The sequence below is a fragment of the Mastigoproctus giganteus genome, chromosome 7 (genome assembly GCF_048544385.1).
Source record: "Mastigoproctus giganteus isolate SK-2022 chromosome 7, ASM4854438v1, whole genome shotgun sequence".
Taxonomy (NCBI): domain Eukaryota; kingdom Metazoa; phylum Arthropoda; class Arachnida; order Uropygi; family Thelyphonidae; genus Mastigoproctus; species Mastigoproctus giganteus.
This window is the reverse complement of record NC_143581.1, coordinates 171,688,867-171,716,800: the sequence shown is the minus strand read 5'-3', so window position 1 is coordinate 171,716,800 and position 27,934 is coordinate 171,688,867. Positions and strand designations below refer to the sequence as shown.

The window sequence follows — 27,934 nt, the reverse complement described above, 5'->3', positions numbered from 1 at the left end:
CTACTACTACTACTACTACTACCTCTGGCTTGTAGCCGTGAAGCCTCTTGTGTATGGCAATGTTCCTTGTGAATACAATAAAAAGTTCCTCTTTTCCTTCTTCCATAACATAGAACCAATAAGTTCATCTAAAAGCCTTGAAGGTTCCCAACTTCTCTATAATGAAGACAGTAACCGGCTGCTGGTACATCAGAGGAGATACTGGTCATGTACTAGTACATCTGACTAACACACAGCATACCTGCTCAATTAGGTTAAGGTAAGAAGAGAAGATGGCAAATCCATATGCATAATATCATCCCCTTAGCATGTTGTCAGTCAATGAATGCTCTAAGGTACGGTAACACCATATATAAGAAGGAATCATTCTCTATTTGCTGTGGCATGCGAAAGGACTAGGTCTCGTGGCTGCATTTCTACAACTTTGATCTTTTTGTGATCTGTTCCTGATGAAGAAGTCCTATGGATATGCAGTACTATACTTCGGTGATGTGCAGTCAGCAGACACAAACCTTTAATCTTCTGGCAAAAAACTTTGACAGAGGTGATTTTGTGCATATATCCTTTTATGTCCTCACTATAGATGCAGAGCATTAAACCATCAATTCTAATGAGCAGTTAAAGCCAAAGGGCTGTCATCTATTGGTGAAACTGATGGCAAACGGCTTTGATCTTGTCTTATTTGTAAACTAGTCCAGACACTTGGAATTGATTCCAAAGTGTGCTGATGATACTTTTATTGGCATTCTAAGAGCTTGTTCGAAATCCCAACGTGTGTGTGATCAGTCTCCAGTCTACAAATTTCACACTTGTTAACTGGAGACTGGAAAATGGAAGAACAAATTTTGAATAATAAGAAAGCACAATAAAAGTGTTTTATTCATATTGGTGAGTTTCTCACTATGGAGATAATTTGATGTTTCTGTTTCTATGAAAATATTATGTGTACTTACCACTTATTGGAATAAATATTTACATTTGCATACATGTTCTTCTTGGGAACTTTTCGTGCAATGGCTATTCAAGCCACAAGGTGCCACTTTTGAAAACAAAAAATACAGATCCAGTTTTCTGCTGAATTGAGTTGGAAGAGTGTTCCAGGGACTTCCCCCCCCCCCAAATTAGTAATAATATATAATTAATGCATATCGTACAGAGTAACATGTATAAATTATGTATTTTTGAAGAAAAATACATTTCATTATGTTTCCTTTCAAAAACTTTGAATGTAAAGAAACTGGAGAGAATGAATATTGCAATTACATTTAAAAGGATCCACACATTGGGACCAAACTTTGTGTTCGTTCCTCACTTCCTTAACATTTCCTTTAAACTAATTAGATTAAATAAATAATTTATGATGTGCTCCATGAATGTGAGTTTCTAATCTAAGATTAGCCCAAGAAATTTTGCTTTCAGTTGCGTTGGTATACATTCTGGCCTTCTAGTTTTAATTCAGGGTCAGGATGGAGATTTCTTTCGCGACAAAAATGTACACATATTGTTTTTTTTTTGTGTTGACAGTCTGAATCCATTATCTAGTGTCCACTTACTTATATTGTTTATTGCGCATTGAAACTGCCTCTTGATAGTTCTCATGTTCTGTGACTTTTGGAGAAAGAAGTTTGTATTTTGACTTGAAAGGTTCTGTTCATAAGGAAGTTCTGGATAAACATAGGAAGGTTGCCTCCGAGTCCAGCATGGTGCATATCTCTTAGGATCTCATATCTCCAAGTGGTATCGTAAGCTTTTTCAATGTCAAAAAATACTGTAACCATAAGTTGTGATCTGATAAATGCATTTCTGATGTTGTCTTCTAACCTAACTAGGTGGTCTAGTGTAGACCCGTGATGTCTAAAGCCACACTGCATGTTTGTGTAGAAGTTATTTTTTTCTAAATATCATATCAATCTCTTATTTATCATTTTTTTCTAGTAGTTTTCCTAAACAACTAGTGAGAGTTATTTGTTATTTGGTTTTTAAGAGCATTAGCAACTAAGGCCATATTGCTCCGGGATATGCGGTGGTCATTCCCTGACCTTTCCGCATCCTCCGTATTTGGTGGTGACGGGCTTGAACCCCCGGTCTAATCAAGAAGCGTGTGCAACGCACTGCTGCTCCTTCCCACCTGGCTAAACTAGTGAGAGCTATTGGTTGATAGTTACATGGGTTTGTTAAGTCTTAGTCAGCTTTAGGAAAAGTTAGTATTAATGCACGGAACTATGTGTTTGGAAATACATTTTTTGGAATATTCTGTTATACAGTTTCAATAGATTTTCTAATTCAGTCTTGTTAAGGTTCTTGATCATATCATAATGTATGTCGCCTGGGCCTACTGCAATTGGCCTAACTGTGGACAAAACTTTGTGCATTTCATTTATTGTGAATGGTTGATTGTAAGGTTCATTACCTTTTGATTTAAATTTAATCATATGCTTTTTGTGTTTTTTCTTTTTGGATCAGAAATTCTGGATGGTATGAAGTTTTCGCTGATATTTTTGCAAAGATCTCGCCTAATGTACTGGAAGTTCTCGACTTTACAAGTTAATTCTCATTCTTAGTGCGCACTCGTAAAGCGAAAACTCGTAAAGCAGGAATTTATTTCCAATAGACATAATGTTAAAAATAGGGGTTACGTTATCAACAATGAAATTAGTTAGCTAATTAGTTTATGTTTAAACAACGATTGATTTATCCAAAGAAATGAAAACATAGCCTGTAAAATCAAGCAAATTATAATAATAGAGAAATTATTTATGACTTACAAATGTTAAAGAATGTTTATTCTTCATTATCATCATCAACTAAATGCACACTCGTTAGTTTGTTGCACAAGGAATCATCTTCTTCTTCAGAAATGCTTCAAGGGGCTTTTATTTTCAAGACAATCTTCTCTTTTCTTTATAAATTTCAATAGCATGCATAAGCATTTTTTAACGGAATGCACAAATTGCAACTAACACGATTTGCGTGGAGTAACAAGTTTATGAAGCTTAAAAAAAAGGAATAAAAAGAAGATTCTGAAAATTTATTTATGTTTTTTTATACGACTGAAGATTTCAGCAACCACAAACACATTTCACGATAATAATGGAAAAAACCACACAATTCCAGCTATTGGTATTTTCACAAATGCAATAACATCGAGTTTACTACCCGTTTATAATTGCTTACAGTAACAAAAAACTCCAATAAACCAGAGAGTGCAAATTGTTTTTATTGTTTTATGGTTGTGACCTCCAGAAATTTGCTTTATAAACATATCACAAAGCCATTCAAAATTGGTTCTTATAACATATGATAACGATGAAAGTGTAGTGCGTTTAATGATTGGAATTTGTGACTAATACAATTTACACTAGAAAAATGACCTTTTAGGGAGTTATATAGCGAAAATTTGAACTTCCGAGGTCATGGAATGAATTACCAAAAAACAATGTGTTATTGGTTTCACATTATGATGGTAACGGATTAATATCATAAAGCGGGGTAAACTGCATTGTATAGCTATGTGCGTGGTTTGAAATGCGATATTTGTGAATGTTTAACATTCATTTTTTGCAATTAATGTTCATATTTTCGATTTTCTTGATACTTGAGAAAAAAAAAAAAAAAACTCGTAAACCTGAGAACTGCCTGTATTTGCAATAATGGTAGGGTCAGTCAAACTGATTCCATTGCAGACCGGTATTGGTGATGGCTTATTTCTGTATTTACCTGTCATTTTGCTTATTTTATTCCAGACTATATGAGCATTCGCTGTCCTGTTTATTTGAGAAGTGAATTGGATACATGTTGCTCTTCGACTCTGTTTCCTAGTAAATCTTGCTATATCTTGCATTCTTTTGTACTGAATCAGATTGGTGGTGGGGTATCTGCAAAATCTGTTCCATGCCCTATTTTATTTTCTTGTTTCAGTATAATAAGTGTTCCACCATGTCTTCGGACGATTAGGGAAACGTGATGAATTCTTCTTCGGAATTGTTAGTTTGCTTGCGTTTTGTATGGTTTCTGTGGCATGTGCTAGTGAAACATCTAATGTTTTGTGCTCAATGATATTGGTGTTGGAAACTGCTTTCCTCCCAGATGCTTCCCAGTTAGCTTTATCTATCTTCCAGAGGGGGAGTTCTGCTGGTATGACATGGTGCTCACCCACCAGTGTGGAAATTACTGGGTAATGACCACTACCAAGAGGATCTTCAAATACCTCCCAATTAAATGCTGTGCAAAGCATAGGAGTACATATAGTGAGGTCTGTTGCTGTTGTGGTCTGAGTTGGAAAGTGGAAGTAAGTGTGGTTACCCCTGTTAAGAAGTAAGAGGTTGTGATTATCTAATAGTTGTTGAATGATGCATCCTCTGTTGTTGTAGTCTGAGCATCCCCACAAAGGGTTATGTCCATTCATATCTCCCATCATACAGAGAGCGTAGGGTAGTTGTTCTATTAATGTCTAAGTCTTCATAAAAGACATCTGCTGGTGATATATATACTGCACATATGGTTAATAGAAATCCTGCTATTGTACAAATTGCTACCAACTCTAATCGGCTATTTATATGCACTTGTTGTGTTGGTATTCTATCATTTACTAATATAGCCACTCCTCCATGGGTTATACCTTCAGTTATTCGGTCTCTCCTGTACATTGAATAGTTCAAGTGGACCCAATTTCGGTGAAATCCGGACGGTCTGTGACAGCCAAATCCTCTGCTTGCACCTTCATGATGGTGGTACTGTTAATAATCCTGGGTATAACCTCCATGCACAAGCACACTGTGGGTGACCATCCAGGTGTGAACCAACGTAAGCAGGGGTCGAGATGTGGCACCCACACCACATGGAGGAATGCCACCCCTCTGTGTTACCAGGCAATACTAGGTAGTAGATGACTCTCATCAACCGGGGCAATATCACCATTTTACTTATTGGAGGCTTGAAATGGTGGAACCCATGTTTAGTCACCAGAGCTAAGTTCCGGTCAACCATTCCTCATCTCTTCCATCATGCAGTAAGACTGATGACTTCTGAGGTTATGATGAACATTATGGCGAGATCCAATCTTCCTTACCTTTCAAGGATACAGCTCTAAAACAGTGTTCGCAGGCCAGTCAATAGTTAGTACACCGGACCGAACCTATTGGTAACTCTTTAGGAGGCTTCCGGATCAGTTAGTGATCCGGAAGCCTTGCTGCCTCTACTCTGCCAGATAGTGACTGAAGGGAGTCCGAATAGTGTGTATGAGGGGGCATTGTCGAGGCCATGTTATGTCAAGGATCCTGGTATATTCTTACCATGTGTACACCATATCCATGAATTTCATTATTCCATACAGCATGTTCCCCCCCCACTTTTTCTTACTATTGAATACACCATGAATTGTCAAACTAATAGAGTAAGCTTATCTGAGAAGAGATCTAACCCTCCCAAACATTTTCTAATTCATTTTACAAATATATGTGGTCTCAATTCTAATCTCAATGATGTCCATTTCCACTTTCAGTCTGCCATACCCCACGTACTTTTTCTGACAGAATCTCAGTTATCGGTTGATTCAAAGACTGCTCATCTCAGTTGCCCAAATTATTCGCTGTATGATTCCTTTCGCCTCACAGGTGGTACTTGTGCATATGTCTGTTCTGATATTCCCTGTCAGACACTTGGTAATTTGGAATCTCTTCTTTTCAATCTTCCCTGGCTTAAAATCTCTCTACCTCATTGTGTCAAATTCATCTGTTGTCTATATCGTTCTCCCAACTCCACTAATCACTTGGAGCTCTTTGACTTCCTCTCTTTGCAACTTTACTTTCTTCAGTCCAACTTTCCTAACAGTGAGATAATTTTCCTTGGTGATTTTAATGTTCACAACTCCAGCTGGCTTCTGTTTTCTAGTCACACCGACCCAGCTGGTCGAGATGCTGAGGCTTTTGCAATTACTAATGACCTTGCACAGATTGTTCATTTACCTACAAGAATACCGGACAATCCTAACCATACAGCCAACACGCTTGATCTTTTTCTCACAAACAACCCTTCTAAGTACACAGTCGAAGTGAGTGGTCCTTTAGGCAACTCATATCACAACTTGGTGATTGTCTCTTCTCCAATGGAGCCCTTATCTCATCTCTATTCCCAACCTCATATTGTTTGGCATTATAAGAATGCAAAATAGGATGGCCTGCGAGATTTCTTTTCTTCTTTTCCTTGGTCGGATTACTGTTTCAAAACTTCTGATGTCAACGTTTGCTGAGATCGTGTCAGTGAAATTATTCTTGGGAATGGAATCCTTTATTCCACACTCCACTTTAAAATCTCATCCTTTATCTAAACCTTGGTTTTCCAATAAATGTGCTAAGGCTGTTCAAGAGAAGAACATTGCATATTGTAATTTTCTTAGAATCTTGATGCTAAGAAAGCTTCAGGTCCTGATGGTATTTCTCCACTTGTTCTCAAAACCTGTGCTCCTGAACTTACTCCTGTTCTTTGCCACCTTTTTTCACTTTCTTATTCCAAAGGTGCTTTTTCTTCTGCTTGGAAATTTGCTCATATCCAGCCAGTTCAAAAAAAGGGTGACAAGTCCCTCCCATCCAATTATCGTCCCATTGTAATTACTTCTACTCTATCTAAAGTAATGGAGAAATCAATTAACTGCCAACTCTTAAACTACCTAGAAACTTTCCACCTGTTCAACGATCGCCAGTATGGATTTCGTCAGTGTTGATCCACTGGTGATATTCTGGCTTATGTTACCTATTCATGGACAAATTCAATGGAAAAGTTCGGTGAAACACAAGCAGTTGCTCTTGACATCTCAAAGGCTTTCGATCGTGTTTGGCATAAAGGTCTTCTAAACAAGCTTCCATCTTATGGTTTGCCAACTGTTTTTTGTAATTGGTTATCCAGTTTTCTCTCTGATCGCTCACTGAGGGTGATGGTAGATGGCTCTCTGTCTTCTAACTTCTCCACTAATGCTGGTGTCCCCCAAGGTTCAGTTCTTTCCCCCACTCTTTTCCTCTTGTATATTAATGACCTTCTTCCATTGACTGGAAATCCTATCCTTAGTTTTGCTGATGATAGCACATTGCATTCCACTTTCCATTTTGAGGCACATTGCCCTGCTCAATCAGCTTCAACTTACGAATATCTGCTACCAATTCCTTAAATGCCGATCTCCAGGTAATTCTCCAGTGGGGCAAACACAACTTAATTGATTTCAATCCTTCTAAAACTCAGTCTTGTCTTATATCTCGCAAAAAGGATTCTTCTGCTGCTATGCTTATCTTTGTTGACACTCCGATTTCTAGGCAATATGATATATCTCTTTTGGGGATTACCCTGACTTCTAATCTCTCTTGGCACAAGTAGATTACAAATATTGCTTCCTCTGCATCTAAAAAAGTTGGTTTTCTCTTTCGCTCTCGGTGTTACTTTTCTTCCAAACAGCTGTTCACTTTGTACAAATCGCAAATCCGCCCTACCATGGAATAATTTTCCCACATGCCCCAAAAACCTCTCTCAGGCTTCTAGATTCCATTCAGAAGAGGGCAGTTAGGTTAATTAATGACTCCTTTCTAACAGTCTCTCATAGATGTACTGTTTCTGCCACATGCCTTTTCTACAGATACTTCCACGGGCACTGTTCTTCTGAATTGGCTTCTACAATTCCCGCTCTCTCTTTCAAAACAGTTCAAACACGTACCACCACCAGCCAACATCCATTTACTGTCGAACTTCAAACTCACAGAACCAATTTTTCATCTTCCTCGTTTATTCATTCAACTGCCGTTTTCTGGAACAACCTTCCTTCATACGTATTTCCTGAAAATTACAGTCTACAGAAGTTCAAGTCTAATGTCAACAAATATCTTCTTTTGTCTTCTCAACCTTCAACCCAAGCACGTTACTAAGTACTATAGGTTCTAATAGCTCTCGTGTTTGGGGTTTTCGTAAAAAAAAAAAAAAAACTATATAAAATACCCTCCATCAGTGTTTCCCAAACTTTTTTTGTCGCGCACCCCTTTTGGCTTCGAAAAATATCCACATCCTCACATCTGAGCTCACTTAAATATCGGGTGTCCGGACGATAGGTATCCAAAATTAAAATCTTAGAACTGATTTATTATATGTTTACAATCTACCTTTTCAGACTGACACAAAAAATAATTGAATAATAAACTGTCACTATTTGAGTATACAAGCAATCATACCTAATAAGCTAATAGTGTGAAGAATGGCATTGTTTTTTCATCTCACAATATCCTTTAAAGTTGGGAGTGATTGTAGACAACTGAATTCTCATGTCAGGTGCAACATCCAGTCTGTAAAGATATTTAGATTTGGTTTTAAAAAATAAGTAAAATTCAAAGTAGCCATTAGAGAAATTATTCAGCGATCCCATGGGAACTGTTTGTGGATCTCTTGGGATCCGCAGAGCACACTTTGGGAAGCACTGCCCTATATTGTACTACATAAAAACTTACAACATAGAAATGCAATTTGTTTCTTCTTCTTCTTCTTCTTTTTTTTTTTTTTTTTTTTTTTTTAATATTTAATACAGAACTATAACATGAGCATTCAAAATTCAGCAAGGATCAGGTACCAAGGTTGAAAGATCTGGGAGGTTTTACTAACAAGCATTAAAGAACAATTTGCTTAATCTAGATAGGGCTAAAGATCTAACAGAAAATAGGATGATATGGAAGGTTTGTTTTGTTTGTTTGTTTGTTTGTTTCGGGATTTATTGGGCGCATCGGCAACTATGACCATAGTGCGCCATACATATGATAATTATGCATGCTATTTCTTCTCAATTAGAGAAAATGGAAAAGGAAACCAGAAAATATATTTTTTTTTTTTTTCATAACTAAAGGAGGTGATATACTTTAATCATCTTCAGAAAGTTATATATGCTTGAGACATTTGTTTCATTGTTTAGAAGTGAAGTAAGTGTAGGATCTTTTGTTGTGGCTGAAGTGCAAAGAATCTGGCGTTCTCTTGTATATTTTGTGCATTCGACCAGAATGTGTTTCACTGAGAGCAGTGCATTACAGTGATGACATTGAGGGGGTATTTCTCCTCTTAAAAGATAACCATGAGTGATATTTGTGTGCCCTATTCGCAGTCGAGCCAATATTACCTCTTGATGTCGGATTGAATTAAAGCTGGAAGGCCACCGCTCAAGGTTTGGCTTGATACTTCGAAGTTTATTATTAGGTTGATTTTCCCATGATAACTGCCATTGGCACATGCATTTTTCCTGGATTATTGGTCGATGGTCTTGATGAGGCACTTTCCACTTTTTCTCGGGCGGTAGGTGAGCTGATTTGGCAGCATTGTCCGCTAGTTCGTTTCCAGGAATTCCCATATGTCCTGGGACCCAGCAGAAATGTATGTTTTTTCCAAGTTCTGATAAGCTATGTAAAGAGCTGACTATTCTTTTCACGACTGGGTGGGTGATGTTCATGGAGTTTTTTAGTGCTTGAAGTGCACTTAAAGAATCTGTGAAAATTATACTGTTGTTAATATCAGAGGACTCGATATGGTTCAGTGCAACCTGAATTGCTATTAGTTCGGCGGAAAATATACCGAACTCAGGTGATAACTGATAAGCTAATGTGATGTTTGGAAAAACTGCGGCGATTCCAACGTGGACATCATTCTTTGATCCATCAGTATGTACTATGGAAAAGCTGGGAAACTGGTCCACTACTGCATGGTATAGTTGCGAGAAGTTTTCTCTATGCAAAGTAGATTTATTCCATTCATGCAGATGTAAGTCACATGAGGGTGGAATTATATTCCAAGGAGCAAGAGAGGATGGGAGGCTATGTGCCACATTGTCTAAGGTTAGATTTAGTTCTTCTAAGAGGTGTTTTATTCTCATACCCAAAGGACGATTAGCATTAGGGCGGTTTTGGTATAACCTACTGTGCTGTGATGTGAAAAGTATAGGCCAGTTCGGGTGTTCTGGCATAGATCTAATTTTATAGGCGTAACGTAGTATCAGTTGTTGTCGCCTGATCGAGAGAGGAGGTTCGTGTGCTTCAGCATATAAGCTATGTGTTGGAGACGTGCGATATGCCCCTAAAGCAACGCGTATTCCACTATGATGGATAGGGTCAAGCCAGCGAAGGGCACTAGGTCTTGCTGAACTATAGACTGGTGCTCCGTAGTCAAGTTTCGATCTTATTAATGCTCTATATAACCGTAATAAAGTAAGGCGATCAGCTCCCCAATTGGTTGCAGAGAGAACCCGGATGATATTTAGTTTTTGTTGACATGATGTTCTTAGTATTTTGATGTGCTCAACGAAAGTGAGTTTATGGTCTAAAGTGATTCCTAAGAACCGTATGCTGGGATGAACTGTTATTTGTTGGCGATTCAGTTGTAGCTCCGGATTGGGATGGAGTTTGCGTTGGCGGCAAAAATGGATGCAAAATGTTTTTTCTGGACAAAGTTGAAATCCATTAGTCTGAGCCCATGAACAGATCTTATTTATTGCCACTTGCAACTGTCTCTCAATAGTATTCATATTTTTAGCATGACACCAAATACTAAGATCGTCTACAAACAGTGCTTTATCAACAGTGTCTGGAATTTGTCCGGCAATGGAGTTTATTGCAATTATAAAAAGTGAAGCACTGAGTACAGAGCCTTGAGGAACTCCTTCTTCTTGAATCGAACCTGGAATGTACGCTTGCATAGGAAATTCTGTATGAAAATCGGGAGGTGACCCCGAAGTCCATGACGATGTAATTCACGGAGTATTCCATACTTCCACGTGGAATCATAGGCCTTACTGATATCAAAGCAGACTAACACATGGTGTTCCGATCTGAGGAATGCATTACGGATGGAATTCTCTAGTCCGACTAGTATATCTAGTGTAGATCTGTTTTGTCGGACACCGTATTGTGCAGAATGTAGCAGATTGAGATTTTCGAGGTACCAGATCAGTCGGCGGTTCACCATCTTTTCGAGAATTTTGCAAATGCAACTGGTCAAGGCAATTGGTCTATAATGAGTGGGATTTGTAGGGTCTTTACCTGGTTTAGGGAAGGCAAGGACCGTAGCGTGATGCCATTGATCAGGAAATTTATCTTCCAGGAAGAGTCTGTTGAATAGATGAAGAAGTAACTGTAATGATTCGGTACTTAGTTCCTGAATCATGGAATAGTGAATGTTATCTGGTCCTACAGCACTGCGTCTAGATGTTGACAAAGCTCTATGTAATTCATGAATGGTAAAAGGTAAATTGTATTGTTCATCTCCTTTTGAAGAGAAGTTTAACTTTTGTTTTTCTAAACTTGTTTTTAATCTTCTGAAGGTCGGTGTATAACTTTCTATTGCTGATGTTTTTGCAAAGGTTTCACCTAGTATATTGGCAATTCCAGCAGGATCATTTACATTCTGCCCTCTCCATTCCATGATGGGTAGGGGTATCGGTTTATATTTGCCACTCATTTTTCTGATTGCTTTCCAAATTTTATGTGTAGGCGTTGCTTGATTAATAGTCGAAGTGAAGCGGATCCAAGCAGCCTTTTTATTGCAGCGTCTAACATATCTCGCTCTTGCTCTAGCACACTTATATTGAATGAGATTGGTTGTAGTTGGACTCCGGCGAAAAGAATTCCAAGCTTTGCTTTGCACTTTTTTAGCCACAAGGCATTCATCACTCCACCAGGTTTTTGGATGAATCGGTAATTTTGATGAGGATTTCGGTACGGTTTGTTCTGCTGCATGTAATATCATTTTGGTGACATAGTCAACTGCTTCGTCAGTTGTGGAATTTTGGATTATTTCGGGATCAAGCTTGGTTAATTTTTTATAGGACTGCCAGTCTGCTTTATCAGTAAGCCAATGCGGAATTTTAGTAGGATGATGAGGGGGCTTATTAAGTAATTCAATTATTATGGGGAAATGATCGCTATGTAGCGGATCGTTGTTTACCGTCCACTTTAGAATAGGATATAAGGTTGCTGAACAGATAGACAAATCTATTGCAGTGCTTGTTCCTGAAGGAAGGTGAACGTATGTAGGTGAACCGTCATTTAGAAGAAGGAGGTGATGATATGGAAGGAAAAGGAGAGCAAGAAAGGCTTACAATTCAGAAGAACTGATTTGTACTATTACAGTGACCTGTGCACCCACTTTGATGATGACAATGCACACTTAATACATTAAACTAAGTTTGTTTTATTTTATTTTAGTTTAATTTATTTAATATAGCTAATTAAAAAGAATTTACATTTACCATTATTTATCTACATTATATGCAGAAAAATTTCCCTATCCTAAAAGTGTAGGTTAATTTATCTCAGTTTTGACATGAAATTAGCAAGGGTTAAAGCAAAAAAATTATCAAAGCATCAGAACAAAAGATCTCCATATGATAAAAGAAAACAGCAAAGTGTGACCATCCTCTGGCAGTGATGAAAGCCATTCACCTTGCCACTGAATAAGAATGTGCTTCATATCCTCTCAAGGAATATTCCTCCATGCTTGGGTTAACCAAACAATACCTTTAAAAATCACTCTGCTTTTGGATGGTTGAGGTGGTTGACTCTGAGCTATGTTTCTATTACACCACAGACATGCTCAACAGGAGACAAATCAATGGACCTAGCAAGCAAAGGAAACATGGACAACATTGCTGTCTTTGTTGTCAGAACCCATCTGACAACATTAACAGTATGGGACCATGTAGTCTTCTAATGAAATAAAGGACCATGTAACTGCTGGAAATAACAAAAGGCAGGGTCTAAGGGTCAATTTGTGAAATTATCTTAAACAAAAAAGTATCTTAAAAACCAAAAGTGAATAGCTATCATAAGAGATGATTCCCATAAATCATGATGTTTGATTTGCAATTTTGTTGAATACATGAAATAATACCTCTCTTTCATCAAGGCATCATTACACATGGATTCTTCTATCGCTGTTCCCCAAGCAGAAAATTAACTCATCACCATTTGTAACTATTTCTCATGGCAGCTGGCTCTATTTTTGTGCCACTGAAGTTGTTGCATACAATTACATGTGGAGAGGGAGGAGCTGGCATGATGTGCATGAATGTCATCCTGCCTCAGAAAGTCATCTATAAATGGAGCATTTTGATAACACAGGTAGAAAAAAGAATTAAAATCATCTCTTAATCCTTCTAAAATAGAAAATCTGTCAGGATTCACAGCATTCTGGAGAATTATCTGGTCCTCTGACTCTGACATCTGTTTGTGTGCTTCAAAACCTGGAAGAGAACTCTCTGGGTGTGTTTTGATATCCATTGGCACCAACACTGACCGACTATCCTAGAATCTCATACAATATGAACAGCAAATTCTTGAGTAAACCATCAAGTCTCATGGAACTGGATTATGTGAACCATTCATATGCATTCAATTAGGTATAAACTTATATGTGTGGTCTGGGCATCTTAAAACCTTTTGGAGAAACTGACTACCCAATAAGTAACAGTGACCATTCCAGTGCTTCTCTATCCTTCTTATTTCCACTTCCAAATTACAGCCTGCTTCATCATTTGCATATATAATCACAAAGTAGCGAAGTACATTTTTGCATAGTTCCATTAACTCTATAAGAATAGGATAATTTTTCTGACACTGAAAATTATTGTCACTATGAAATGCAATAAACTACACTTGAAAGTTATTTACTTCATTTAAGTGTTCTAGAATAATTTTCATTTTTCTCAATCATATAAAAAATTAGGTAGTGAAAAGCATTGTGAATGCTTTTCACTAGGACAAAAGGCCAAGCAAAAATATACAGAATTAACTTGTCGAGTAACGATAAAAATGATTAATTAGTGCTGCATACATTGAATAGCAAACACTGAAATTGTCTGAAGATTTAAGCTTTCTGGATGAATAACATCTAAGTCAATCTTCTGCCTTAAAAAAAAAAAAAAAAGTAATTATTTTGCTGTTGTCTTCTTAATTCTACATTACTAACATATTTTGCATATTTAATATTGTTAAAAGTAGAATTGTTTTCCCACCATACACTGTGCTAATATTACACAGAAAAATTCAAAATGCCAATCCACTTCTTTCTTCTGATTTGAAATACAGCAGTATAAGCATGATACTTCAAAATAATGTCTCTCACTTTTATCACCAACATTATTTCTGGAACAATTAATGTGATAACAACTGTAATTTCACTTTTGCAAGCAAACCTAATTGGATCAAATTCTATACCATAATCGCATGATGAACGATGAACAGAGAAAGAGCTGCTTAGCAGCGGTTACTAAAATTGGCCCATATCAATAAATACACATCATTTCATTTAGCAGTTCAACATGCACACAGCACGTATCTTAAAAACATAACATGACTGAAATTAGGGGGGGGAAGAAAGAGTGCTCATCACTAAAACTATAGAGACAGATGGTTTCTATACGTATTATGAGTAAATTGTAAAAACTGGAAAGTATGCATTTGTGTAGCTACAAGAACTGTCACTATCATTATCTACTATAACGAACATCCCATTATATCTTATTTGTTTTTAGCAGTTCATAATGGAATAATCTGGCAACTTACCTCATGTAGGGAATGCTGAAACAACCAGAGTTTAAGTAAGAGTATTCCATCTTTCAAACATTCAGAATTTCCAATTTCTGTAGAAAGAAATTCTTGAAGTTCAACCATCATTATATCAGAAAGAATACTTGTATTATAATATGGTGATGGTGTCTCAGAATCTATACATTACAGAAAAATGAATAAGTAAACAATGTTTATAACAACTAAACAGTAAATTAATTTCATTAAAGAGAAGTATTATTTCATTTCTACGCTATAATAATAGCAAGTGATATTCACTTTTGTGCATGACGCATTTTAAACTGTTCAAAATGTGTCAGGCATAAAATTTTATATACAGTGAAACTTCAATATAATGTGTTGGTGATAACATTAACAACTGCGCTATAGCCCCCCAAAAAAATTTTTATGCAGCAGGCCCCCGTTATAACATGGTTCGCTTTACACTGATTCGCTATAACGCTGTTCTTATATTATAACCCATATCTGACTATAACGCTCTTTTACAGATTGCATTTTTGCCATATTTAACGAAATCGTTTCATTTGATGGAGTCGATAGCTTGAAAATGAATATCAAAACAGCATTAAAACGTTTCCCACACCAACTTCAGAAATTTTCCCATGCTCAGTGATATTTTCTCGCACACTAATTTAATTGGAGTACAGTGACTTGTTACGTAGTTCCGAGATCAACATTTTAAAAAATGATCAAGTATATTGCTTGTAATATTTGCATTATATGCATTTATCCGAAGTCTAGTCATCACTCAGTACAGTATTAGACATCGTGCATAACGGACAGTTTACTTGAACATTGTATCGTAATTAATGCAACCAACGCAGTTACATTTACGAAGAGTTAATAATGGCTGATAAGAATGAAAAAGCAACAACATCTGGACCCAGTATGAAGACTATAAATGTAAGAAAAAGACTGAATTTGAAAATTAAATTAGACATTTTGAAGCGAATCAACTCCGGTCACAGACAAGCAGATGTGTACCATAATTTAGGACTTGCAAGTTTAACTGTAAGGACAATTATAAAAAAAATAAGAATTAATTTTAGCAGCGGGAAAGATAGCTGTTCCATTGCAAGCAACTAGGGCTAGGCTGGCAATAAAATTTTATTGAAGATAATATCCAATGCAGAATTCAGTTAAGTTAAATATTATAAAGAGAGAGAGAGAGAGAGAGAGAGAGAGAGAGAGATATAGATTAGCCAATATGATGATCTGAAGAAAACTCACCTAAAAAAAAAAAAAATGTGGAACCATTTAAAACTAGTAAGGGCTGGTTGAATAGATTTAAAATCCAGGGAGAAGCCGCAAGTGCAGATTAAAGAGCCGTTGTTGGGTGGTAACGCTGCAGGGGATTTAAAATTAATACCCCTTTTAGTTTATTTGGAAGAGGGCCAAATTTCAACCCAAAATCGACACATTTTTCTTGATTAAATTTATCAATTAAATTAAATTAAATTAAATCAATTTAGATCAATTAAATTCATGATTTTAAGTGGAATTTTAAGTTTAATTTTGATATGTAAGTAGTTACCACATAATTATATATGTATGTAATGCAGAATATTTTATATGTACAAATATTTGAATATTAAATATTTTGACTGACATTTGTGCATCTTTTCACTACCGTTGATTATTAATTAGGAAATATCCTATGGCACCGACCACAACTCACAAATACATATGTTACCTTATAGGAATGCGGCGCTCGCTTAGCGCGGATTCACTTAGCACTCTGCTTTTCTGGAGCGAATTATCAGCATTAAGCGGGGGTCACCCGTATAGCCAAATTTCATTTCTTAAGGTTTTTTTATTTTTCTCCCCCCCCCCCTTTTTTTTTACCATTTTGCCAACAGTGAATGAAACAGGCTTTAAATGCAAATGCTTCATAGCTGCACATTAAAAAATAAAATTTCAAAAATGTCAAAATCTTATAATGATCACACACTTCCAAATAAGGAAGTTTATGGAGAATCCAATTTATAGTATACCATACTAAATAGGGGGAAAAAAAAGAATTCAGTCACAAACCATAAGTCACATAATGTAATTGCCATAGTTGGGTGGGGAGGGGAAAAAAAAAAACTGTTCTTTCCAACAGGTACATAGCCCTTCAGATACACGATTAAGACATTCATGGAAATCATCATGTATGCAAAAACCAAAGTCTCAAAAGTTATTTTCCATGCAAAAACCAAAGTCTCAAAAGTTATTTTCCATACAAAATAGTGTGATATGGCTAGAGTATAGTCGGGATCAGGCCATATGTATCCCCCAAGGATGCACTTGGTTATAAACAACACAAATGAATTTTACAGTAATGTAGTATAATTACTGAGACCAGTAGCATTGATTCACAAAAATATATAAACTGTTGATCAATACATCATTGTTGTTACTTTGGGTTTAATGGTGCAAGAGCAGCTAGGCCATAATGCACCTAATCTCAGGTGAGGAAAGACATACACTTAATGAAAGATTTTTTCCTTATTTATAATGCGTTATAATATAAATGAACTTGAGATAGGTCAAAATTCGGGCTACATCTCGTGTATCTGCTAACAGGTTAATGTAAGAGGTGTACTTATGGTAGAAAATGGTCCAAAGGCAGCCTGTCTGTCTCTGTTATTTAAGGGACAATCTATAAGTAGATGTTGAACTGGGAGCTGTGCATTATTGTTTGGACATTCTGGAGGATCAGAGGCCTTAAGCAGATGAAAGTGAGTTAGGTGGGTGTGTCCTATCTGTGTAGTCTAGAAAGTATAACTTCTTGTCTGTTACCTTTGATACTGGATTCCCATGCTTTCGGGTCTTTCTTTATACAGAAAAACTTGCTTTAGTTTGGTTTTTCCAGATTTCTTGCCATTTTTTGGCACAGCATTGCTTAATGATAGACTTGTAGTCTGAGAACAGTACACTGAAGGAAGGATCAATAGTGTTAACTCCAATTTTGGCAGCTAAATCTGCAAACTCATTTCCCAGGGTACTGCTATGACCAGACTTCCAGCAAAGGTGATGCTTTCGCTATTTCCATTTAATTGGGTTAGAATATCCCTTCTGTATGAGTAATGGATTGCCATGCTTTTTCTTCCACTATATAGCTTGAATTGCACTGACTGAATCTGTGTATGTGACAGGGAGCAGTATGGTTGTTGCCTACATGAAATTTAAAGTTATAATAATTGCAAAGAGTTCTGCAGCGAAGCTGCTGCATTCAACTGGAAGTTTCTTAGCTATGGTGGTATTGGGAAAAACTACAGCCACACCAACATGACTGTCAGTTTTTGATTCATCTGTATACACTGGCATGAACTGTGCATATTGTGCTGTCAATGACGCATACAACTGTTATATACTCTGCTGGGGTGGGAATTTTTAACTCATGTTTAACGTGATAAATCACATGGTGGAGCATGGTACATCCAGGGAGGTACTGTAGAAGGAACAATAGGTTTTATATCATTTAAGCCAAGTTGCCACTCACTAAGTGTAGAGTGAAGGTGTATCCCTGTTGATGGGTAGGCTCTGTGGTTCCCCCATTTTGGAGAGAAAAGTAGTTTCCAAGTTGGGTGACTCGGTTGTCCTTTGAGTTTCGCCATATAGGTTATTAGGAGAATTTCTCTGTGTAAATGTAAAGTTCATTAGCTTCAGCATAGAGGCTGTGAGATTAGAGATGCACAGTAAGCACCGAGTGCAAAGCGGAGACCACTCTGATATACAGGATCAGGCCATAGCAGTGCGTTTGGTCTAGCAGAGCTGTAGACTACAGAGCCATAATCTTGTTGTGACCATATTAGCGTGTGGTACGGATGCAGCAGTGTAAATCAGTTGGCTATCCATGTTGTCGCAGACATTATTCTTAAGATTGTTTTTTCAGGCGTGCTATTTGAGGTTTTTTATATGGTCGAGGAAAGTTAAGTTTTTTTTTTTTTTTTTTTTTTTTTTTTTTAATCAAAAATTACACTCAGGAGGTGGATGCTGGAAACTATAAGAATTACTTAATTGTCCAGTTGAAGTTCTGGGTCTAGGTGTAGATTTTGTTTAAAAATTGTTTTTAAATGAAAACATTGCAACAATTTTGTTGATAGCATCTTGTAACTGTCTTTCCACCATTCACATATTAGGGGAATGATAGGAGATACTGAGGTCATCTGCATACAGAGTAGTTGATACTGTTTTCTGCATTATCGAGTTTATTTTTATGATGAATAAAGTTGCACTAAGCACCGAGTCCTCTGAGACCCCTTACCCTTGGATAAGTTCACAAAATAAATGGTTATGGAATCTAACCTGAAAGGTCCATTTGCACAGAAAGTTTTGATGAACAGTGGAAGATTTCCCTGAAATCCTAGGTCATATTGTTCCTGTAATATTCCATATCTCCGTGCAGTGTCAAATGCTTTTGCTATGTCAACCAATATCATAACATGGTGTTCTTTTCTTATAAAAGCATTGGAATGTTTATTTCTGACTGAACCAGCAGATCGAGGGTGGATTTACCTTCACAGAAACCACACTGCATGGGGGTTGAGGAGGTCATGTTGTATTAGGAACAAGGTTAACTGAGTACTGATCATTTTTTCCATGACCTTGCTCATACAGCTCGTCAGAGCAATGGGCCAGTAGTTCTGTGGATTCATAGGGTCTTTTCCAGGTTTTGAAAGGCAAGAATATAAGCATGGTGCCATTTGTCTGGGAACGCATGTTCTGTAAGGACCCTATTATAGAACAATAACAGTGTTACAAGGTTATGTGGCGAATTTCATCAGGTCCTGATGCACTGTGCCTGGTGGTACACAGAGCTTGATGCTATTCAACCAGTGTAAATTGGAAGTTTTATGAAATGCTGTGCACTGTTTCAAAGTTGAAGTGATGTTTTTCATCTTGGGTTTTTTGCTTCTGGAATTGAGGTGAGTATGAGGAAGCAGATGAAATATCTGCAAATGTTAAACCTAATACATTAGCTATTTCTTGTGGTTTTGTTACATCATGACCATGCACAGTTAGTATAGGGAGTTTGATAAATGGATGTTTGCAATACATCAGTTGTATTTTTTCCCAGATTGTCTGCATCCTTGTGGTCATTGTTATACTGGACATAAAATGCTTCCATGCCTCTCTCTCTCTCTCTCTTGCTGTTTTGCCTAACATGCTTTGCTTTTGCTCTAGGGTTTTTGAAGTATATAAGATTTACAGTTGTTGGGAACTTTCTGATCTGTTCTTTTCTTTTTTAGCTTTACTACATTCATCATCCCACCAAATTTTTGGATGTGTATGAATTTTAATGGATTGTTTTGGGATTGCTACGTCTGCTGCCTTCAGTTTTTCTTTTGATTTATAATCTAAGGCTGAGTTTATGGAGGAATTTTGAATCTATTGTTCATCCAGTACAGTCTGCTGCTTAGTCTCCAGTCAGCTCTATCAAGGCATCATTTTGTAAATTGGTTGGAAAGGTGGGGGATGCTGCTGTCGATACAGGATATTACAGGATAATGGTCACTGACTAATCGGCTGCTATGTATAGTCCATTCAAATAAAGGATATAAGGTTGCTGGGCATATAGAAACATCTAAGCTGAAGTAGATTCCATAGGAAAATCTGTGTACGTCTGTGCGCCAGTATTCAAGGCTATCAGATTATGTTGGTCAAGTAATATTTCAATTATTTGGCCATATTTATGCAGATTTTGAGGGTGATGACTATTAAGGTCCCCAATATAGTAGGGTTGGGGAAGTTGTAGCATTAGTTCTTCTAAGTCAGTATAGCTTATGTGTTAACTAGGGGGGGGGGGGTACAGTGAGACTACAGTTAGATCAAGGTTTATGTGGTGTCTTTAGGGTAAATCAATGCTACCCCTCTGTGAGCCATACTGTTTATATTTTGTGTAATGCAATCTTTTCGATGTATTATGTAGTTATGGAGTGAGGTGGTTATCTGTGGAGACAGGTTAGTTTCTTGCAGGCAAAAGGCTATGGGGTCATATTGTGCAAGGAGATCTGGGAAGTGCGTTAAGTTGCTGCGATAACCTCTACAGTAAGAGAGTATGCATTATGAAGGTTCTGATTTAGAGGATCCCTCAGTTTTTTCCAAGGGGCTGTCGATCATTTCTATTTGCCCCTTTTTTGAGAACTAAGGTTTTCCAGTGTCCATTTCCTAATTGGTAAATAGCTGTAGAATGTGGTTCTCTTCACTTGATTTGTCAACGATGTCCATGTTGTGTAACGTGTATTATTGGTATCAGATGCTACGGATGTGCCGGCATTCAGCTGGGGAGCAGCAGCAGCAGCTTGTTTTATGGTTATCATTGTATTTACTGCTTTACTTGGTTTACTGATACAGTGAGCAACATTGAACTAGTTCAGTTAGTTAGCTAGGGATTTACTGGGTGGGATTGTTACTTCTGTTTGAGTGGCAATTGATACTTTTTTCATGGTAGCCTGGCATAGTTTGCTTATCTGTGGTTCGGACTGGTAGGGATTTTTGGCTTCCTGGTAAGTTAGGTTATGTTCAGTTTTATATCATTATATCTTTTTCTCCCATCCTGGATAGATCCCATCCACCCCAGGTGGATGGGATCTATCCAGTTATATTAAGGGAAGCAGCAAAGGATGTAAGCAAATGCTTAGCTAAGTTCGGGGAGGTCCCCACAGACTGCAGAAGTGCAAATGTATCCCCAATTCAAAAAGGGGCATCGAAGGGGGGGACGAGTAATTACAGACTTGTTAATTTAACTTCTGTTCCAGGGAAAGTAATAGTCACTGATTAAAGAAGCAATGCACGATCATCTAGACAGGACTGCAGTTATAGTTCAGACACAGCATGGGTTTGTTAATGGAAAATCTTGCCTGAACAATTTGACTGGATACTATTATGTAATCACAAAGGAACTGTATACAAAAAATGATTTTGATATCGGATACTTGGATTTCAGGAAATCTTTTGATATTGTTGCATAACAGGCTGCTGTAGAAATTGGGCCAGTGTGGCATTAAAGGAAAGTTGCTGCTATGGATAAAAGACGAAGACAGAGAGTGGTAATCAATGTGTCCATTGACACTGCTCGTCATGGAATAATGCTATTAATGAAGTCCCCCAGAGTTCGGTGTTAGGACCATTGTTATTTTCTATATTTATCAAAGATATTGATGAAGATATAACAGGCTTAATGTCCAAATTTGCAGATGATACAAAAGTTGGCAGGGTTGTTGTTGACAGTAACGATGATATGCTGCTGCAACAGGATCTGGAAAAGTTGGTCAGATGTGCTCAGAGGAGGCAACTGAAGTTTAACATTGACAAATGTTAAAAGTACTGCATATGTGTAGCAGTAACCCCAGAGAAATGTACCAACTGTGCAGCACTACGCTCAGGGTAGTGGAGAATGAATAGTAAGTGGGGTAATTGTGCAGTCAGATATGAAGTTTTCGGAGCAGTGCAGATAGGCTGCCAGAGCAGCTCATAGGATCTTGTCAATGATATATAGGAATTCTGCTAGCATGGATAAGGAGGTGATTACCCCTTTGTACAAGGCAATGATCATGGTACATCTTGATCACTACATACAGGTCTGGAGGCCTCATTTTAGGAAGGATGTAGAGCTACTGGAACGAGTACAGAGAAGGGCAACAAGATTGATGAGGGAAACAAAAGGGTGCTCTTACCAAGGAAGGCTTAAGTTCTGAAAACTGCAGCGTCTGGAGGCTAGGCACCTGCGAGGTGATCTGACTGAGGTGTATAACGCTTTGAATGGTTTCAGCAAGTTCAATGCTGACGGGATTCTTCCTGTTGCTCAGATTATACACTTGAGGGGGCATAAATTCAAACTGAGTAAAGAGAGTTTCAGAATGGATGTGTGGGAATTTGCCTTTAGCCAGCGAGTGGTTGATTGCTGGAAAAAACTTCCACCTGTTGTTGTGGAAGTTGATAGCTTAAATAAATTCAAGATAGAACTGAACAAACTTTTGGAGCGAATGGATAGGTGAATGGGTTTTTTTTTTTTTTTTTTTTTGCTGATGGTGTATAAGCTTGCTTTCTTGCATCATATGCCACTACTAATGCTAATCCTAACTGACAAATATGATAGCTAGTTTCCCTTTTCCCTCTCAGAAGAAAATGTTGTTTAGTTTGGAGAATGTCCCATGTGCAATTAATGTTTCATTGATGTATTTTTATTGCATCTCTAACTGAAGAAAGATAGGGAAGAAACTGAAAGTCCTGTTGTTTATAAAAACTTAATTGTCTAATTAAGAGAATTCACTCAGTGGTCCACACTTTGTAACAACTGCAGCACTGGTTCTCTTCAGTATTTTTTATGTACTGTATTTTTTATGTACATTCTAGGTTGGCAACTTGTGGCTTTTTGAACATGTAACTGGGGCTCTTTAACTTTAGCCCACATGTACGACAAGCTACGTATTTCGGCGAGCAAATATTTTTTGAACATGAGCTATATTAAAAATAAATAAAGAAACCGTCTGTAAACAATGCGAGTTTCTCAGCATGTTTAAAGATGAAAATTATGGCATACTTGCCTGATCTGATGTTGAGAGACTCGCTCAAGAAGTTCAGCAGCAAAAGTCACACTAATTCATACCTAATTGGATGTTTGTTATGTTTTTTCAGTATTAATAAATAATATTTCAAAAAATATTTTTTTTAATAAAAAACCTTCCCACTCTATTCCATTTCTTAACCCCCCCCCCTTTATCCCAGCCTTTGCTGAGGTGTGGCTCTTCAGATTCTTTTTTTTTTTTTTTTTAATTAAATCAAAAATGGCTTTTCACTGAAAAAAGGTTACTGACCCCTGTTCCAGGGGATATGATCACACTCAAGTTATGTCCGAAACTGCAGTATAACCAGGTGTATTTAGTTTGTACTATACTATACACAACTTTTAATATTAATTCGACCGATTAGCAAGCATATTTTTTGTTATATTAGTAGTTAGGCAGAGGTCTATTTGTACTACATAATTAGAAATTATACTACAAGCATGTATGAATATTTCTCGTGTTTTCCCCCTCCTAATTTTAATATTAATTAATCAGCCTATTCAAATTACATACAATTTTTAATGAAAACCCATTTTGATTGTTCAAGTGTCCGCCACTGATTAATGACATGCTTTACAAAACAATGTCCTAGTACCCATTTTATTCTGAATTTCCTGTAAATCTTCCCAATGTGAAGACCAATTACCGAAGTAGTTGTGTACTGAAATTATTAAATGTGATGCATCACTTCAAATCTTTTTTTGGAAAGCACTGTGAATCACATGCATGTTATAGTATCAACAAGTCCTTTACTTTCACTATGTTAAATTCTTCATTCAAAAATTGCAATATAGGGTGTCTATAAATTATTCAATCGGTTATGAAACTTGATTAAAATTTTACTGTAATATTGTAAAACAATTTGCTGCACTTAATAAAGCAACTCAAAGAATTTTTTATCACACAACTACATGAACACCATTGATAGCATGTATAATGTCAAGACAGTAGCTAATTTCATTCCAACTGTTTTGAAGCATCTCTCAAAGAATGAAAGTCACTGCCTATTCAATCCAGTCTTTAAACTCTATGATGTTGTTAACTTTTTTTTTTTGCATACACCTTGTCTTTTACATGGCCCCATAAAAAAAAAATCCAAAGGAGTGATATCCAAAGAAAGAGGAGCACATGGAATGGGACCATCCCAGCTGATCCATCAGTTAGAAAATTTTTTAATGAAGAAATCATGTAAATGTAAACTCTAGTGTGGTGGTGCCCCTTCTTGTTGACAGAACACATGTAGCTGTATATCTTCCAGCCGAGGTGCAACATACAAGTCAAGCATATCTAAGTAATTTGCAGAGTTCACAGAATTTTTGTGGAAGAAAATTGCCCAATCACCTGGCTGAAGGACAGTGTGCATCATACATTTACCTCGGGACTATCACACTCATGTTCATGACCTGAGTGGCGATTTTCAGATCCCCATATGCAACAACTGTGTCTGTTAACTTTACCAGACAGGTCGCTTCATCCTTGAAAATGATATTTTCCAGAAAGTGCTTGTCTTCATCTATATGGTTGAGAATGTGAATCCTTCTCACTCTGTGGCTTAATTTCCTGGGCGATTTGAACTTTGTAAGCATAAAGTTCCAATCTCTTGCAAATCATCCTGTGCAATGTTGCTTGCAGTATTTGCAGCTGCAGGCTTGCCCAGTGGATAGAGTTTGTAGGACTTTGGGTAAACACTTACTGAATTTCCAAAATTTTATCTGCAAATACACTAGGCCTACCTGCTCCTTTCTGGTGCAGCATACTGCTGGTTTCGTGAAACCTTTTGACCATCACCTCATTAATTGTTCCATAGGTGGATCTTTCTCGAATTCCTATTGAAATTGGGAATTCAGGAAAGATCCCTTTACAGTCACTAAAGATTTGGGATCACTAGACTTTGCGATCAAGTTTGTCAACTACATGAGAAAAAACTCATTGAGTTGTTTAGAAAACTGCAGCAAACCATTTTTAAGATACCTGTTATAATAAAATTTTAAACAAGCTTCATAATGCACACGGTTCCCAGAATGTTTTGCACTTCATTCTTTACAACAGTAAAATGAAGTTAAAGGTTATCTAAATTGATCCTCCTATTGTTTTTATGTATCTCAGCATACATCAAAAACTGGTGTACTTGTGAATTATGCCCAAAAAATGTTTTGAGCATACATCATAAGACAGTTCACTACACTTCTATGCCCATGATGAAACGAGAAGAGCTCTATTATGTCTTTTATTTAGTAATTCATTTTGAAAGCAACTTTTGCTCATATTGAGAGTTCAGTAAATTCAGAAAGGAAATGGTACCAGTCATTATATGCAATGACTTCACAGCCAATGTTGAAATCACACAAATTCTGATGTTAGAAGCTACAATATCACATAATGCTAGGGAAAAAAATGATTCAGGTTGCCCATTAAGCAATAATATGCCAAAAAAGTCTTTAAAGTATTTATTTCTTGTGTTTGATGTTTAATGTTTATAATCTTACATGACTACATAGGTCAGAGGAGTTTAAAACTAATCATTTGACAAAAATATTAACCATATTTAGTGGTGACAAATTTGAACCAGGGTCAACTCAAATGCACATCTGCATTGACCATTTACTACATCAGACCAAAGGCAGAGAAATGGCTCCTTTTGAGAATAGAGGATAAATAAATAGAGAAATGGTTCATTTAGGAAAGACAGGATAAATAAATAGAGAAATGGGTTATTTGGAGAAGAGAGAATAAATAAATAGAGAAATAGCTTATTTAGTGAATATAGGATCTTCTTTAACTTCTTTCATTACAAAGTATATATTAAACTCAAGAGACAGAAAATGTTCAAAGACAGCTACCAAAATTCTGAGCATTCTCCATTCTCCACTACTGGGGAATGAAGCTAGAAATCTCCAATTATTTATTACCTCTATATTGCAGTACAATACAAGAGATAATGGTGCCTCCGTAGCCAGGTGGGCAGGAGCAGCAGTGCGTAGAGCACACGCTTCGAGCCTGTGACCACCAAATACGGAGGGATGCGGAAAGGTCAGGAAATGACCACCGCATATCCCCGGAGCAATATGGCCTTAGTTGCTAATGCTCCTAAAAACCAAATAACAACAACAACGAGAAATAATATTTCTAACAGTAACTTGAACTAACTGTGGTTAGTAAAATAGAACAGCAAAACCTTTTTTTTTTTTTTATTTAAAGGACTTTAAAATAAGAAATAATATTTAATTAATATTTTATTTAAAAATATTTTAAATAAAGTGTGGGTAAAAATTACCAGCAGGTTAAACTGATTTCAGGACTTTGAACTATAGGCAGACAAATGGAATAATACTCAAAAGAATTTGGAAATATATCCAAAGTTAGCTAATTTAAAGTTCTTTACTTGCTTGTTATTAGTTAGCTTTGACAGGATATGTATGTATACTTATTATAGTTTTTCCCCAATTTTTGCCAAATATTTTTGAAAAAAGAGCTATATCTCACATTACATCAATCTTAAAATGGTCATCATTCAAATACCAAGAGTAGGAAACACGAATACAAAATATGCAACTTCTGAAAAGTTTGTCAGAGTTAAATAACTTGCATGAATTTTTCAAATATATAACCAAGAAACACACATACAAAAAGGGATTTTAATAAAGCATGTTGGGAGCGTGTTAATGAAAAAATGACAGGCAGAAATGATAATATGATTTCAGTGGTCATTTTTACTGATTTAGCAGAATTTATGTGCTAGTGTGAACCTATGAATATGAGTATGGCATATCCCTGTTAAGGTGAATGATCCATCAGTGCTGAAATGTACCTTAAAATCAGTAGAAGATCTATATTTTGTGAAAATTTTTAAAAAAATTCTATTTTTATATAAAATGCACCTCAATGTTAACTTCAATTACGAAAACCATAAATTTTTCATAATTTAAGAAATTTTATTCATTTTGTACAGGTGGAACTTCAGAATCTGAAAACGAATTATTCAGTCTATAAATTCCAGAAAAGGGTCAACGCGAATGCTCAAATCTAATCTACTGCTAATGGTATTATACCAGTAGTCTCTAAAACTTTTACCTGTTGTTGTTTCACTTTGAAAATACCAGCTTGGTCTCACATTATTTCTATGTGGAATAAATCTGGAAATCTTGAAAAAATCTTTAGGTGCATGTGGAAGCAAGCATATTTCAAAATTGCGAACAAATTGATCTATAAAAGAAATTTTAGGAACACAATATTTAATTAAATAAATAATCAGAATAATAAATATTAAAAACTCATCCTGAAGGAATTTATACCTCAGAAATTAGTTAATGTCAATTTTAGAAAAAAAAAAAATATATATATATATAAGGTTTTTTTTTGGTTTTTTTTTTTTTTTTTTTTTTTTTAGGAGCATTAGCAACTAAGGCCATATTGCTCTGGGATATGCGGTGGTCATTCCCTGACCTTTCCGCATCCTCCGTATTTGGTGGTGACGGGCTCGAACCCCGGTCTAATCAAGAAGCATGTACTACGCACTGCTGCTCCTTCCCACCTGGCTACGGAGGTGCCCTAATATATATTGTATGTATATATATGTATATATATATATATATACATACAATATATATTATTAGCCATATGGTGCAAGGAAGCCTGAGGCTTATGCTGCACCAGCCAAAAAAAATTTCTGAGTTACCCTGTGTGTGTGTGTGAGAGAGAGAGAGAGAGAGAGAGAGAGAGAAGTAGAAGGAAATCCCCAAGAAAAAGAAGAATGATGATATCCAGCTGAGGACCCTGGGTGTGCCAAGCCCA

The 27,934-nt window shown here is 36.6% G+C and overlaps 1 protein-coding gene across 1 annotated transcript in view; it reads right to left on the bottom strand.

Annotated features, from left to right (window-relative positions):
- Window positions 1-27,934, bottom strand: part of LOC150083336 (nucleolar protein 6-like) — a 485,807-nt gene that overhangs the window by 387,141 nt on the left and 70,732 nt on the right. The window contains exons 6-7 of the mRNA XM_090377194.1: window positions 27,215-27,346; window positions 14,565-14,725 (exon numbers count right to left, since the gene is read on the bottom strand). Coding sequence (XP_090233320.1) covers window positions 14,565-14,725; window positions 27,215-27,346 — 293 coding nt within the window. The remainder of the gene's footprint in view (window positions 1-14,564; window positions 14,726-27,214; window positions 27,347-27,934) is intronic.